The sequence below is a fragment of the Mycteria americana genome, chromosome 8 (assembly GCF_035582795.1).
Source record: "Mycteria americana isolate JAX WOST 10 ecotype Jacksonville Zoo and Gardens chromosome 8, USCA_MyAme_1.0, whole genome shotgun sequence".
Classification (NCBI taxonomy): domain Eukaryota; kingdom Metazoa; phylum Chordata; class Aves; order Ciconiiformes; family Ciconiidae; genus Mycteria; species Mycteria americana.
The window spans coordinates 44,861,099-44,878,124 of NC_134372.1; the positions used below are offsets into that span (position 1 = coordinate 44,861,099).

General features: G+C 39.1%; 2 protein-coding genes across 3 annotated transcripts in view; one reads left to right on the plus strand and one right to left on the minus strand.

Annotated features, from left to right (window-relative positions):
* Window positions 1–12,375, plus strand: part of PLCG2 (phospholipase C gamma 2) — a 74,339-nt gene extending 61,964 nt beyond the window's left edge. Inside the window, exons 30-33 of the mRNA XM_075510890.1 lie at window positions 262–429; window positions 1,060–1,148; window positions 4,582–4,766; window positions 5,582–12,375. Coding sequence (XP_075367005.1) covers window positions 262–429; window positions 1,060–1,148; window positions 4,582–4,766; window positions 5,582–5,624 — 485 coding nt within the window. The 3' untranslated portion in view covers window positions 5,625–12,375. The remainder of the gene's footprint in view (window positions 1–261; window positions 430–1,059; window positions 1,149–4,581; window positions 4,767–5,581) is intronic.
* A 33-nt stretch (window positions 12,376–12,408) lies between these two features.
* SDR42E1 (short chain dehydrogenase/reductase family 42E, member 1) lies at window positions 12,409–16,053 on the minus strand. Of its 2 annotated transcripts, XM_075510898.1 has the most exons (3): window positions 15,969–16,053; window positions 15,391–15,492; window positions 12,409–14,041 (listed from the first exon to the last, which is right to left on the minus strand). In XM_075510898.1, the coding sequence occupies exons 2-3, from the start codon at window positions 15,456–15,458 to the stop codon at window positions 12,934–12,936; spliced, it is 1,176 nt and encodes a 391-aa protein (XP_075367013.1). In that variant the 5' UTR covers window positions 15,459–15,492; window positions 15,969–16,053; the 3' UTR covers window positions 12,409–12,933. The 2 variants fall into 2 exon arrangements, with proteins under 2 accessions (XP_075367013.1, XP_075367012.1); XM_075510897.1 differs by lacking the exon at window positions 15,969–16,053 and having other exon boundaries at window positions 15,391–15,947.
* Window positions 16,054–17,026: the final 973 nt, after the last annotated feature.

The window sequence follows — 17,026 nt, forward strand, 5'->3', positions numbered from 1 at the left end:
ATCCATGTCCAAGGAGTTTTTATATGTTTAAATACAAGTAATAGCTTGTCTTCATGGATTTCCATCTCCGACAAGTTTCCTCCTATCTCCTCCCCCAAATAAACAAATACAAACCTTCTGAAGCAAGGTTACAACAGGAGACAGATGGTAAATAGAATTTTTGGGCCTTTGTATCCCCAGAAAATGTGCTGGGATACATACCCATATGTGAATGAAGTGAAATTATTGATTCATACTGCAAATGTTTCCTTTTCGTTACAGATGACAATGGGCTTAATCCAGTTTGGGCACCCTGTCCAGAGCAAGTGAAATTTGAGATTTATGATCCAAATCTAGCGTTTCTGCGCTTTGTTGTTTATGAGGAGGATATGTTCAGTGATCCCAATTTCTTAGCACATGCCACTTTTCCCATCAAAGGAATCAAATCGGGTAAGATCAGTGGGTATAACAAGGGGCTAAGTCAGAAAGATGCTGTTCAGCATTGTTGTATTGTGACTTTGCTCTTGTAGCAGCTACAGTGTGCCAAAGGACAAGTGCTCTTTTGATCTGAGTTCCTTTAATCCATTGTTTATTATGATACTGGGTGTCTAGCATATAAGAATTTAAAATAATCCTCTTGCCCTCTTGAAATTCCTTTTATTAAATTGAGATAGGAAAGCATTTTGTAGAATAATTTGCACTGTCTTTATCACATACTCCATTTCAGCAACAGGGTTATGTGCTCCGAGTAAAATCTGGGAAGACTCTTTTTCTGTTTTGGTGTCAGTGCATTTGTTTGTTAATTATCTTAGATGTGGACGTATGTAGAATAAGTTTTCTGCTTTCCTCTGCTTCTGGCTTTAGTTTTCAAAAGCATGTGAAATCATGTATTTTCTCAGTTTTTCCATTCTTGCCTTTTGCTTCCCTGTAATTGTCATAGCAAAGCCTGCTGTCAGCAGCAGAGCATTTGAGCAACGAAGAATCTGTTAACCCTCAGGACTGTATGCCCCATTTTTGTGATTGCAGATAACGCTTTGCCTTGACTCTAATTGTCCTTTGTATATGTTCCCACCCTCCCAGGTTTTAGATCCATTCCTCTCAAGAACGGCTATAGTGAAGATATAGAGCTGGCCTCACTTCTGGTTCACTGTGAAATGCAACAAGTTCTGGTGAGAACCACTGGGATTTTTGTGCACTTAGAGTGTATATTATCAGTTCTTTGTGGAAACCAGGAAATGAGGATTTAGTTTTCCGTTCTGTGTCTGATGTGCTATTGTCAGGTATTTCTTCTGCAGGTACTGGGGAAGACCAATAACGCAAATTGAGTTACTGTCCCTTTGGGTGTACAGATTATGTAGTTCTTAAAAGAAATAATGCACTAACAAAGCCTCATCACCTCCACTAGTTTTTGCTGTAACAGCATGGTCATTGTCTTCCCCTGTTAACTGACTGGTGCCATGCAAAGCTAGCTAAATTCAGCTTTGACTTCGTAGAATAATCTTTTTTTAAAGGTCCTACATAAAAAAAAATCACTTTAGGAAGATACGATAGTAATTTCTCCCAGTATTTCATTAAAATAAACAACTCATCAGGTGGAAGACATATTGTGGTTCCTACAGAAGTGTTAATCTGCTTCTTTTAAGCCTCTCTAAAACACCTAATTGAAATACTAGTATTTTTAGACATACAGGGGAAAAAATAATGATGCATCCTTGCTCATGAAGGCAGGCATTAAAGTCGCTGATCTGTGAACAGCATTTATTGGTGTTCCAAAGGTGCTGCTATCTATGTTGATTTGAAGCAGGATTATTCTCAGACTCTTTCTATCTCAATATTGTTTTATGTAATTTAAATACACTAGCGTAGAGGCCATGTGATGAAAGTTTAAAGATGCTTCTGGGAAGTGGGTATTTCAGGGTGCTTTCCAGTACCCTTCAGATTCAGAGGAAAAAATAAGTCCCACTTTTTATTTGTAGTCTTTTACAACCATTCAGGCTTACGCTGCAGTTGACACCAGTGTACATTATTTTTCCTGATTAAAACACCAACTTCTGCTAACTGTAAGTCATTATGTCTCTGGAGTGATTTGTGCCTGCAGTTGCATACACTGAGATGGAAATTATTGAATTCAGTCACATGCTTCTTCACAAAGGAGTGGCAGCCTTTTTCAAACATCCTTTGTCAAAGTTTTTACAAAGCCACCTTATAACACATGATGTAAAAAGACTGTGTAACGACAGTGTTTGGCAGCCATGGTAGGTTCCTTCTGTTGGCTAGCAAAGAGTCATGAGAGCAGGAGAGGGCTAGAAGCTGAGACAGTGTGTGTGTAAACAAGAGAGACCTATTTCCTTTGAAGATAACGTTTAAAATGTTCCTATTTCATGGACACAAGTCTGATAGAGGAGGCCTGATAAACTGCTATTTTTTGGCTTGCTGCCTTTGAGAAAACTGGCAGCAACTCACCGTTGCCTAATATGTTGAGCATGGACATCACTTGTAGATATATTGCAAATTCCTCCTGCTGTGGTTTCTCTTCAGAAATTCAGATCATTATTTGCCTGGGGCAGGAGTAGCTCTTAAAGTGTTGTTCATAGCAGCAGTATGTCTCCCAATCTGTCAGCACCGAGTCCTTTGAGAGTAGCACATTTCACACTCTTGAACCCCCTTCTGCTTGTTAAGCCAAATGAAGATGCAGCACAGTTCTGTATTTTTTACAGTGTCTGATGTCTGGGTGGTAATGCAGTGGCAGGAGAACTTTCAAAAATTTTCCCTTTTGTTTGGCAGTCTGCAACAAACCAAGACTTGCCATAGTTAATCAACTTCTAGAACTTTTGCCAGATCATTCAAGAAGCATCAGAAAAGATCAAGGCACTCTCCATCTGTTCTTCTACCCTTTTTTTTTTTTTAAATGATGACCCTCCATAAAATGATATAATTTAATAACAGGCCTGTTTATATACAGAGCCCATCTGCATACTCTTGGAGATTAAATACAAAATTATAAAGGGGAATTACAGATGGCTGTGGAATTTCTCAGGAATAGAGAAGCAAGAATATTGTAGACGTAAGCATGCGCATTTGTGAATTATTATGTGGGGCCCTATACAGTTTCTGTTGAAGTTAACTGGTTTTCTTGGTATTGTAGAAATTGTACTATACTGAGGTTGTTGTTACATTTAGAAGCATGTCTTATTTACTTAAAAGTTGATTTACTTGCTTCAGAAAGTGTGTGTATCTCTTCAGCATTTTCTCATTACAATCAGCCTTGATGGTGTATGTGTTTTTAACATAAAGATTGAAGTGGACATTCTTAAATGGGGTTTTAAAGTCTAGCTTTGTAGATACATTTATTTACCAGAACAAATAGTAGTACATATGCATCTTGATGATTACACCTGCAAATTGGTAATTGGCAATCTGCTTTTCCCTTTGCAATATGGGAATACAAAGTTTCCTTCCCCTTTAAAAAAAAAAAAAAATTACTTTTTAAAATCTTAATCTGTAGCATAGCACTGAGGCTGTTTCAGTTGCTTCAACCCATACCTGAGTAGGAATGTGTTTTGGGGGGAAAAAGAAGGTCTAGGAAAGGATCTTGTTGCCCTTATTGAAACCCCTTGGGTATGTTGCTAACCTATCAATTTTCCTAGATCTGGACTGAGTGCAGAAAGAGGCATTCTTATTAGTATGCCGCCTCTGAAAATGTTTGGATTTATTACATTTATTGATTGCATGTCATTTCTTGTAGGATGAGTATCTTGTTTTGCTGCTGATGTGAAAATTAAGACTTCAGTCCTGCCAGTACTATTCCCCACTAGTAACTCTATAAAGGAGACAGCTTTTGCATCCAGAGTTTTGAAGTATTAAAATAATTTGAAGTCATAAAGGGAATCATGATGATTACTTTATGCTTGTGGAATATTTTGAGACCTACTGTGGGCCGCATACAACAACAGAAACTCAGGCTGCTGCAAGTTATTCTTCAAATACTTAAGTCAGTTCCTCTGCAAGTATTGAACTGCCATAGCTACATAGAAACACAGGATCTGTCCTTCTTTCTTGATTATCTGGGTACTTGCTGCTATTAGGGGTCCTATTTACTAGTCAGTAGTTCGACCTTTAGTCTAGATTTCAATAGGAAAGGGCCAGGATTGGTAGTGTGTCGCATAATACACAAATATGATGGAAGAGTCAAAAATCAAACTTTCTAAAAAGTATTTTTAAAACTGTTATAATCTGATAACATATCATGATACACCACTTGCTGGCCTTTCCACAATAGATTGACATGCTTTATTAGGGAAAAATATTCCAATAGAAGTGTTTAGATACACACATTTCATGACTTGTGCTGGAATGTCCCTGATGCCCCCATTAGAGGGTATGGCTGGTCATACTGTGGGGCTGACTTTTTCAGTGCTTTCTTAGTTAGTTTGTTTCTGTAAACATTCCAGAAACATCTTATAAAACTAATTTTATAAAACATTCTATAAAGCTAATGGAATGTGTTTAGGAAAACAAAATAATCCCCCAAACCATGTCGATTCTGTGTCATTTTGGGTATGTGTCTTACAAGTTATGTTGATTTCCAATATTCTTCTGAAGGAAAGTGAAGAAGAGCTTTATTCGTCATGTCGGCAACTTCGGAAGCGCCAGGAGGAGCTTAATAACCAGCTGTTCCTTTATGACACCCATATGAATTTAAGGAATCCTAACAGAGATGCTATATTAAAAGAATTCAGTGTGAATGAGCGCAAACTACAGATATATCAAGAGACATGCAACCGCAGGTGGGTTGATAATCATTCTCCTTTCCAAGGCAGCTCTATCTAGACATGATTTATGGTAAGGAAATCTCAGATTTATCAAACGAGCATCTAAAGAGTGGCAAGGGTAGAATGACCATATCTGAAGGAAGGAAGGGCTGCAGTGAAGCAAGGCTGGGCTGCAAGCCACTAGAGGCCAGCAGATGCTGTGAAATACCTGCTCAGTAAAAGCTGTTTCAGTGATCACAGTGAAACACGTAATCCTGTGAGTTTATATTCCTCTCTTCTCCTGCTTTCCAGGAGGAAAGCCTGGAAGTATATACAGCCAAATAAATAAACTGCCTCACTCCTTCTACACTATCAAAGTTATATCCCTGGAAATGCTGTTAGTATATTAGATATGTGGGAACAGAAGATGCTTCCAGATACACAAACCACAAAAGACAAAAACAGTATTGAGTTGTACAGCATAGAATTGTCAGTTAAGTGTCAGTACATTATCCAAAGCTTAGGGGAAGGATCTTTCTCCTTTGCTGCCACCTTTGGGCCTGGGTGTGAGGGAGACAGACAGAGGCTTCATGTACCAGGAGGAAGTCTTGAGTAGATCTCAAGACGGGATGGGAGGAAGACTTTTCTTTAAATATTTTTACCCTTTTTTATGTGTGCTGAACAGCTGCATGAATCACTGGTTTACTCCCATTTATTGAGGAAAAAAAATTGCAATGCTTGTTGCTGATACATTACTCGCTGTTTGTATCTAAGTAAATTGAACTTGGTAGACTGTTTTCCTCTGAGAAATTCCTAGTAGACTTGACTTTTTCCTTTTCTTTCCCCTTAAGATTAAAGGAGAAAAAAGTCAGTAACAGCAAATTCTACTCTTAAAGCAATCGTTCTTTGATGTGTGCTTTATGGAGCGATTGAGGAAGAGAGATTAATTTATCCTGGCCATCCTACTCAATGACGGTCTCATCAGACTGAATGACTGGAAGAAGAGGAGGAGGCATAAAGATGGGTTTCCTTAACAACTTCTTGTTATAAGAAAAACTGTTTTAATTCCTAATAATTTATATTCTGTACAAAGCATACCCTCTGTGCAGGCCAGACCTTCTGTGTATTCAAGATTTTTAAAATTTGAGGGCATGTAGTTGGATAGACCTCACTTCTCATTATCAATACCTGAAGTACAAGTATGAATCATCTACTACATTTGTGTACGCAGGCTATAGATAAGACATTCATAACAATTTGCATGCATGGAATCACACCACTTTAACAACCTGGCTCCTTAAGATTAACTGGTAGTGAGTTTTTAATTTATTAAATGCTGTAAAAGCACTTCTACACCAGCATTGTCATGTCATGTATGTTACAGTGCCCAAGGCTGCAGACTGTACTTCTGATACTGTATAAAATATTTTGAGCAGCCCATAGCTTATACTGTATTGTCTCTTGTTAAAAGTTTTCTGTTACATTTTTGAGAACTAGATAATATGTTAATTTTGTTGAAACCAAATATCCTCTGCAACTGTAGTTGTGTTTTTCCTGTTGAACTCTTTGTAAAGGTTTAAGAAAGGAACAATGTGTGAACCTGTATTCATAGCCCCTGTGAACCTATGTTCACAACCTTAAGGCACTGGAAGGAAAAGTTTTAAGATACGCAGTAGGAAATATCTGTTTGTTTGCAGAAAGGAAGGGTATTTCAAATTCTGAAAAGCATTTACTTTGGTATAGTATAATTTTGCAAATCCTTTCAGCTGCTACTGTGCTTAGGAATGAATTTTTTAATGAACTGTCCATTTTTAATCTTGCAATCCTACTTAGACGATAGCATCAAATGATAGTGTTCTGTAAATGTACACTGTTTTCCCAAAATGTATCTAATCCAAGAATGACAGTATGCACAAATATAGAGGTACATCATTCTTATGGCTTTAATCAAATGAAGAACATGGAGCTACAGATGAGAAACCTTGTTAGATTAGAAATTGTGTTTTCCTGCTAGAGCAGAACCAAAGTCCTTTGATGGCATATTTAGCACCAGTTGTCATAATTTGTGTATGTGTTGGTTCTTTGTGCTAGCACTATATTATTACTATCAAATTTCTAGTTGCTTTATCTCTACATGGGTGGAGTTTTGCTATCTGTATGCTTGACTTTAACTTTCAAACGCGTGCAGAGGAGTGAAGTTTTTTTAAGTGACTGCCTGAGGCATAAAATGCTGCATACATAGGGCTGTATTTCTGATCACAGAAAACTTGCATGGATTTGGGATTCATGGCCTGATGAAGCTGCCTCAGCAATTTTCAGTTTCTTTTGCTCCCCACGCTATGACTTCTGTTGTTTCAAGAGGCACTTAATTGATGCCATTGTGCATTCACAGATGATGGTTTGAGGAACCCCCTTGAGGTTTTAGTTATTCTGTAAAGACACTCTTGTCTCAAAGTGCTATAATAGTGTGTCCCATAATGGGGTGGCTTCTGTAAATTTTTTATTATAAAGAAATTAATTACTAATCACCCAACTGAAAAAGAGAAGAGGGCAAAGTTAAAGGCAATTCTCTGCTTTCCCTCCTCCTGCCTGAAATCTCTTCAGTATCCAGTTGTGATTGACCTGTTCAAGGATTAAAGATGGGTGCAAACCCCCTGCAAACAAAGAAAAAATCACATCAGCTGTGGATTTGGGAGGTGGAACTGTAATCTAGACTGCTGTATAAGGCTGGGCTTATCTGCAGTATCCAGGTGTAATGGGATGATCCAGTTGCTGTTCCTCGAGGTGGGGGACCTTTGGTGTGCATGCATTTTGTAGCATGTTCCAGGACGTGGTTAGTTTGTCATATGATCAGTCTCTGTGCCATATATTTCATTCAACAGCTTCCATGATTCCTATTTAATGTTGTGAGAACACTCTGTTGTCAGTGTTGATCAGACAAGGTGGCCCAAAGCCTTGTCTGGAAGGTCCTGAGGTTGTTGGTACAGGTGGGGCAGGATTTATAGGCAGCTGAGTACCAGCTAGGTTCGGACTGATAACAAAAAATAAGAGACTACAAGATGCTAGGGCTTAGGGAGATCAAACCCTAGAGCTCGAGGCTGTTGCTGTGGTGTGTGGTTTGGGGTTTTTTTTCGGTTTTGTTTTTTTTTTTTTTTTTTCAACTTCAGTTCCAGAGCAGACATAACCAAATTGTCCATTTGTCCTGGCTTCTTTTGTTGGTATGTATATTCCTGATGGAGGATGGCCATTGTGTGATGAACACAGGAGTTCCTTGTGCTGCTGCTGTGCAAATAGCACATTTTATAGTCCTTTGAAAAGTCCTGTGCACATTCTCCACACGTACATGATGTCAAAAGAGGCACTCCCTCACTATTTATGAAAATACATTTCATTTTACAGTAAGACTTCTTCCCAGAGTATAATGTTACACTGTATTCAGAAGGAAAATACTGCATTGGTTGTTTTGTTGACTTGCAAGTGATGGGCAAGGCTATGTACTAACTTCTCTTGTTTCTTGCATTCTCTGTTTTAACTCCAAAATTTCATCTCTCAATTCTTTGTCAGGGCAGACTCTGTAGCAACTTTTTCACAGTTGCAACTGTTTTAATATGAAAGTAGGTTTGAATGTGTGTGCTAATTTTATAATCTAGGAGGAAAAACATTTATAATTTTTTCTGAAGTTAATATCTGTTACATTTTTATATTCTTAAACTGTTTTAAATCCTTAAAATAACTTATTTTTAATAAAAAATTTTTGATATCTCAGCAGTGATGTGAATGATGCCAGATGCTTTTTTGATTAAGCATTGCTCATTGAATTTCACGAATTTTGCCAGTCATTTCAGGCAGTGTGAGTGAGTTCTTATTGAAAAGTGGTCTGCTGGTGTGTTATGGTGTGTTCTGCTAGAGGTTGGAGGAAGGGCATTTCTGTGTTTTTAAGATGAACTGACTTATTGATTGTTTCCATAGACATGGTTATTGTTGCAATTCATCTGGCTGCAAACAGGGCAGAAGGAAAAGGTCAAAGATCATGTTTAACTTGCAACTCCTAACCAACCTTTTTCAGTGACAGGTAGATACAAACTTCAGCCCTAGCGAGCATCAGATTTGTATCAACGCAAACAATAAAGTCTGAACAAGGCAAAGATGAAGTTTGTAGTAATTTCGAAGAACAGTAATCTTGATGTTCACCATAAAATTGCATCATTAGATGAGCCAAAGGGTCTTTATCACCTTTGAATTTGTGAGTATTGGTATGCATGAGTTCTGAAGTCCAAAAAATGGCTTCATTCAGGTGTTTTGTTGCCTATATTCTCATTTTTTTCCACCCCAATGCATCTATAAGTTTCTCTGTTGGAAACACCTTTTTTGGTTTTGCAGTTCTCAAACTAACCTTCTAGATGGTGAGATGGCATTAGCTATGTACTGGGGATTATCTTTGAATTCTCCAAACTAGTTGTAAAAATCTGAATGCGGCATGGAAACTGAAGTACAGTTGTTGAATTCTGCTGTAGTCCCGTGTCAGCATTTCTGAGTGCAGTCCAGCTAGCTGACTTTGTTTCAGACTGAAATTCCATTTTTATATCATTAGAAACAGAAGTTAAATACAATGAAAATTAACCTCAGAATCAGTTGGGAGCCAAATTTATCTTCTGATCCATAACAGTATTTATAAACATGCACAGCTATTAGTTTTAAAAGAATTTAAAGTGGAGTTTCATTCATTGCTAGTCTACATTCTTAGCTGTTGCTCCAGCAAAACAGGGAATCATGGGCTTGACTAAAATAAAGCAGAAGTAGTTCCCTTAACACTTGTGTACTCCTGAATTGCAATTTAATCCCCAGATCTTTTACAATACGTGTAAATTATCAGTGTTCAGGACACTTTTCTCTGAAGATCACATCATAAATTATTAAATATGCCACTATATTGTTGAAAGTATGTGGAAATTAGTAATAAATAGAAATGAAGGCAAATTTTGGTTGGGTCTCTTAGGAGAAGGCACTATAAAAATCTGGTCTACTTTAAGGATGATTGACATTTAAACTTCTAAAATAAATCTATTTAAATATACATTAGAAGTATAAGTTGTTCATGGATATCTGGCAAAGCTTCACCTTGACATGCTGTGTATGTGAGATTAAGTAGCTGACCAAAGATTCTTAAACTATTCACTTAAAACATCAGCATCATTCTTTATAGTGAGGCACCTATCAATTGTTAAATAATTTTGATGACTAGGAAAAATAGAAGCTGTGCTATATTTTCAGTTCTGCTTTTTCAGTTTTTAGATGCATTTCTGGTAATTGACTTTCACGAAAACAGGTAATAGATTAAAATTTGGAAACAGACACAACACTTGAATTAATTACCTTAATTTACTCAGCTATTCATGCAAGAGTAGGAATAACAAATAAAAAACAGGAAGAAGGAGAGAGAATTCTCATTGTAAAATACTTAAAATAGAGCAGCTGTGACTGGCTTTATAGATATGTAATTTTCAAGCAATTTTAAAGTATCTCCTTAAGCCACAGATTTCCTGTCCTCATTTTGGAAAGAGGAAAAGTATCCTTCACCTCTTCTGTAGCCAGGACTTTGCTTTTTTTTACTAGATGTAGCTGAATGACAGGGAATTAATGAATATACCACTACACTGTTGATGAGGTCTGGGGTAGCCATTGCCAAGCCGCTGCTTATTTCTTCTAACAAGTACCTGATTTAGTACCTTGTGCTCAAGCAGAAGTTATGGGCCGTTAGGACAAAATAATGCCTCCTATTCTGTTATCAGTGAAAAGTGCTGTCCTTGACTCCAGACAAATGAAAAGGGTCATGTGCTGAGCTCAGCTTCTGCAGGAGTTCTGGTATTCGTGGGGGTTTTCTTTGTCTTCTCAGGAGCTTCCTCTTATGTTGTACCTAAAAAGCTATCCAGGGCTTCAACCTCAGCCAGCATTAACTGCGTGGAATTAGGGTTCATGAGTTTAGGACCTTTTCATAGATTTTTTTCCACCAACCCCCACCACTGACATAATTATGAATGCCAGTAGCTGAGTTTTGCTAATAAAAAAATCACAAATAGCAGAAGTTCCTCTGGGGCACAGGAGTTACGTTCCGTATCTTAAAAAGATCTTTTTACAAGACTTAGCTTGAAATACTGATACTATGGTTCTGTGCAACAAACTTGTGCAATTTCTTGTACATTTTGGTTTTGTCTGTTGCTCCTGCTGGCATTACAATGTCTTAATCTATTTCTGATAACATTGTGTCAAAATCAGAGAACTTAAACGGGGAAAATAACCCAGTGGTTTTCACTTGAAAAAACAGGGCCTCTTGGAAAGAGAACAGCCGTCCAATGCTGTCATGAGGTCATGACTGTGTTTTTTCTGTTTTATTAAAAAGAAGGTTTCCTCTTTCTGCAGACTATGATGATGTATATTAACTGGAAAGTGGCCCTTCTGCCATCAGCACTCTGCTGGAGGCACATAAGCTCTTTATAAAGGAGTGCAACACTCCTGCTACACAAACACTGCTGCCCCAGGCCCCCTCAATTTATTTGCTATTATAGGGAAAAAAAAAAGTTGAGTCCTCTCTTGAGCTGTCCCTCAACCTCAGTATTAAATTTAGTTTCTTTCATGGTGTACACACTGGTACGGGAATGAAGGAGGAGGAAAGTTAGATTTCAAACAAAACAAAACATGTAGTTATCAATAGTGATTTTTTTTTTTTTTTAAAAGGTAAACTTCTCAGGAAAAGAACTCAGCATTCAAAAAATAATGCTGTCTTTAGTCATTGTTAACTACAAAAATATCCCTCTTCTAGACATGGGTGGCAGTGGACCGTTAGCTTAGTTTTTCTATTTAGGCACTTTTGTTTTCTGAGAATCCTTTAACAATGCAGTAGAACTACTGTCTCTTCTTCTTTACTTCCCCACTTAAATCGCAGTAGAGTTTGAGAACTGAAGTAACTGGAACTTACACAAAATTGATTTAAGAAAGATCAGTGTAGTTTCAGCTATTAAAATGGAAAGACTAAAGTTTAAAGAGAAGTGTGACCTTCTTGGACTGTCTTTTTATCAAGAAGTACTGAAACTGTAATGCTGATGGGTTGAGGGGAAAACACCTTTGTGATGTAACGTTTTTATGTGAAGTTTCTCAGTATCTCCTCCTATATTAAACTGACAGAGATAAGGGAGTTGCCAGAGACAGCAGTGACCTGTACTTAACAAGGTCTTATTTTCTATTCTTAAAACTCCACAGAATTATGAGTTTCATTGTATCAAGTGTTTATCATCCTACTACAAAGGTGAAGTTGTATTCAAATGGTGTCAGGTGTTAAAGAAATCTTATTAAAGGCTAAAAATGTTTTATAAACAGTGGAACATGAATGTAATCACTTACCAAATGTCTTTGATGGATTATTTGTTTAACCATTCAATAATGCTGGGAAAAATCATAGGTCTTATTTATGAATGCACTTTAGCTAGCTCATTAATTTTAAATAGGCATATTTTACTGTTAGAAAAATCTACAAATCTGTGCTGCTTCAAGCACTTTGCTATAACTTAGCTTAACCATTGTGCATTTTCCAGAAATGTCACTAGATATCACAGAGTTAACTCAGAAAAGCATACCAGAATGTATTCATTAAAAAAAACAAACAAACAAACAAACAAACAAAAAAACCCCATTTATTTATTGTCTAGCAGTTTATCAGTTAATCCTGGTTAGGCATATATACATCCAAGCTGGAAAGTAGAATTTGGTTTTGGAATCCAAGAATCCAAAGTGATACAAGAATAAGTTTATTCTGCTCTGGATCATGTAGCACAAACTCTTTAGGAATAAAGGGCAGGGATCAAGAGTATAATCCCATCAGGGAGGAAGAAGGGTCAGTCTAAGAACATTTGTTCCATTCACTGTAGTGTGCTGTTGTACCTGAAAATAAAATGCTGTTTGCAGTAATATTGAGCTTCATCTTGTTAGTGATCTGATCAATTTTACTTTGAAGAGGAACTATGTATAGAAATTACACCTTTTTACTCAGAAGTTCTGTTCCTTGGGGATAAAACTGTTAAAGATATTTACCTGAATGACACAAATGTGTATTTTCTTGTTTGTTTTTTTTTTTTAATTACCTGTTTGTCAAAACCAAGAGCACTCAGAGGACATAACTACATTCTGTCCTGCATACTCAGCATTTCATCTTTCAGAGTGAAAATGAAACTGCAGATGGAAACCATGAGACCATCACAGCAATCAGCAGCAAGAGCAATCCTCCATCCCTAACAAGATGCATAATGGTATACTTTCTCGGCTTTGGTCCACATCCCTGAGATCTAAACCACTCAACCACTTCATTCAGGCTATATTGCTGAGGCTCATACCCCAGCTCCTTTCTGGCCTTCTCCATACTAAAATAATGCGTGACACCAGTTTTGTAAACCTCTGTGCGAGTGAGGAGAGGCTGAAAATTATAAATGTGACCTACAAGAAAATGAACTACTTCAGTAAGAAATGCAAAAAAATAGACAAGGGAGAGAGGAAGACGACAGGTTGGGAACTTGTAACCCAAACCTTCCACTAATGGTCGGAAAAATTCAAAGTTATTTACAGGCCTGCCATCTGAAATAAAATAGGCTTGGCCTGCAGCTATGTGCTTTTTGTTGGCTTTGAGGGCCTCAGAGGCAAGGATATGAGCCTGAACTAGATTGTCTACATGTACAAATTCTACTAAACTAAGAGGATCTCCATATACAAATTTAAACAGTCCCCTTTCAATGTAACTAACTATTCTTGGAAGATGTCTTTGTTCTCCAGGCCCATAGATGCCTGCTGGCCGGAGAGCACAAGTCCTTAATACACCTTTCCCATTTCCAAGCTCAGCACCATTTGCCTCCAGCACCTTCATTTCAGCTAAAGATTTGGTCCGCGAGTAGTGATCTGGATGAAGGTGAAGAGGTAGGTAAGGCAGCGATTCGTCCCCATTTTCTATAATCTGGCCTCCAAATATCACATTATATGTACTTGTATAAACCAGACTCGACACTCCTGTGCTCTTGCAGGCTTGGATGACATTTTCTGTTCCTTTCACATTAACATCTTCTATAAGTTTTTGGTTCAGCTGCTCCCTGCCAGACATTCCATAGGAAGCAATATGGAATACGCAGATTACATCTCTAAGAGCCTCTTCCAATTCAGACAGGCAACAGACATCCCCTTGCGTGAATTTTATTCCCTCTGGCACAGTTTGAAGTGGCTTTGCGACATCAAAGAGAATCACATCAACTCCCTTTTGGTGTATGGCACAACCTAAACTAAAACATGAGAGAAACTGTATATTAGTATACTTAGCATAATGATGCATGAAACATTTCACCTAGAGGTAAGAGAAGACAATTAACTATTTTAATACTGGTTTTTTTTTTTTTTCCTTTTTTTTTCCTGACGGGAGTTTTTAAAATATTCAGCCACCTACTACGGGGAAGATTCAACTGTGATACTTTAGGTACTGAACTAATTTCTCACGCTCCATCAATACTTTGGAGAGGGAAAAAAAAAAAAAAAAAAGGAAAAAAGAGGCAGAACTGCTGTAAAAGAAAATTCAGAACAGAAATAACTGAAGTGCTTTCAGCAGCCTTTTGGAAGAACCCAGCTACTTCTCTGCATCTGTCCCCTACAGATCAGCAATAGCAAACCTTTCGCATGTAAACCTGTAGCCAAATATTAAAAAAAAAAAAAAAATCTTACTAGTTTTATTTATTCCAATTCTGTCAGCACAATAGGTTGGTCTTCTCTGTTGTGTTTGAAATTTATGGAGAAGAGGAATGAGCGAGATGCTTCTGAGCTGGTATGAGTACTTTGCCACATGTCTACATTTTACTCCCAAATCACAGGCATAAACACAGGTGTTGACATAAATCTGGTATTCCTCTCCTCCTTTCCTACAACTGTTGTATTTCTGTAGCGCTTAAAGTGGGAGACAGAGGAGGAAAAAGCCAAGCAGAAGTCAGAATGGTATCTAAGATTGCCCCACCCCACCCTTGAAATTTATGACTAATCTCTCTCACCTATGTAAGCACTTATAACTCTGAAGGTACTCTAGAAGATAGTTTACGGCTCAAAATGGGATTTTTACTTTACATGGCCTGCAGAGCCATCTACAATAAGGGGAGATGGATTTCACTGAAATACGTACCTTATTAACAACTCTAATCCTAAAACATCACTGTCCATAAAAATAAATATATTCTTGAGAGTAGAGAGCAGCTGGAGTATTTAATCTATACAGCTAAGCATGGGTGTAACTATTTGCACGCTATGGCCTACTGGCAAAAGAAACATCTGCGTACAAGTGTAGGCTTCCTCTTCAGAGTAGGCTGAAAGACGATGATCTAAATCCCCATTACAAAGGTGACCAGGCAGGTATATGCCTGCAAGTCAGTTGATGCTTGACATTTGGAAACAGAGTAACGTATTTACTTAAAACATGTCAAAACTGAGTACATGTTTGTTTAAAAATGAGGTCCAAGATGAATCAGATGAGATGAACTGGATCAGGCATCTCGGGCCCACAGTTTTCCCTTTTACAGATGGATTTTGTTGCCTCACCAGCAGCAATCTTTTACATTCATTCTTGTATGTAATAACTATTTAATGCACTAACCGGAAGCCAAAATAACCACCTCCTCCAGTAATGAGGATTCTTTCCTTGGCAGTATTTTCTGGTTCCATTCTCTTTCCTTTGGCACTATTTAAGGAAATTGACCTATAAAACACATTGTAAATATATGCATTAAAATCAATCTGAATTTTAATGTCACTACACATTCAGTTATTCAGAGGTCTATTTCATGTTTTAATTGAAGCCCTTCATTTCACCATCTGCTAGGCGAGGCAGAAATACATTCCGCCCTGGTATTCCTCAAAAGAGGGAGAAAAGATGACTGCTGTGAAAAAAGCAAATACGTATCTGCCGTTAATGAAGAGTTAGTTAAGTCTTCAACTTCCCTCCCCGGGCCTTGCTCTGCGGCTATTCCGTGTACACCGACTGGAGGCGGAGCAGTACGGGCGGAATCGGGCCCCCTCAGCTCAGCAACCCCGCACGGGGCACGGCCCAGGGCCGCCGGGCCCCCTCTGAGAGATGACCCGCAGGGAGCGCAGAGCCGCGCCGAGGAGCCCCCGCGGGCGGGAAGAGGGCTCGGGGGAGCTGCGGACGCGAGGCTCGGCGGCTCCCGCCCGTACCTGCTCTGCCGGCCGCCGCCACCGCCGTCTCGGAGCGCCGCGCTGCCGCTGAGGCTGGGCCTCTCTGGAAATGGAGTTTCGCGGGGGCGGTGGGTGGGTGCCGAGCCACAAGATGGCGGCGGGGCGGTTTGGGCGGGAAGCGTGGGGAGGGCGGTCTGGCGAGAAGTTACTGGGCAGATGTTGAATTTTTGGCCCGGTGGCCGTCGGTTATTTGGAGTTTGTTGTGTTGTGTCAGTTTGTGTGCCCGGAAGATGCTGCTTTTCCCTTTCCCTTCCCCAGCGACGCTCGACCAGAGCTTGGCTCACAGCGTGAGGCACTTTAAAATGGTGAATCTGCTGTTGTCTTTGAAATCGGAGCCCTTTCCAGCTGTGTCACATCCTGATGTTTGTACTTTTCCCTCAGTGTGTGCCTGCAAGTATCAGCCCAGGGGCGTGAGGCTCTGCAGAGATCTGGGATGTTTGAGAGAGGGTCCTTGTGGCTAGAGCCCTTTAGTCTGGGGTGTTTTGGGGTGGACAGGGGAGTTTCTGGCCTCGCTGCTGAACACGCTGGTATGAAGATACCGCAGCCACCTTCGAATAACCCACCGTGTCCAGGAGAGCTGTGCCTTCGCAGCGTCTCGGGGCCATGAACGTGGCTGTCCCGCATCCTGGAGCATCCGTGCAAGCCTGTACCACGTAACACGCAAACAGAAGTCTGCTGCGCCTCGTGCAGAGGCTGAAATGTTTTTGGCAGTGGGAAAACAACCCACAGTGCTGACTGACTGCAGCAGAATTGCTCCCGAGTTAAGCATCAGCAATCCACTGCAAGCTGTCTGCGAGAGAGAGCCATAACAGGAAAACAACGAAGAATTGCACTATCAAAGTCTGTTTTGTGGTATTTTCCCTTTTTCTTCTGCAGAAGTGTGAGCCAATTGGGGAATGTTAGAAAGAACTCAAAAAGTGGATTCAGTGCAAAACTACTTAAAACACACAAGTTTCTGTTTTGCAAAACCTTAACAGAAGTAGATGCAGTATGCTGTGTTTTTATTTTGATTGATGGCTGACAAGAATTAAAACTAA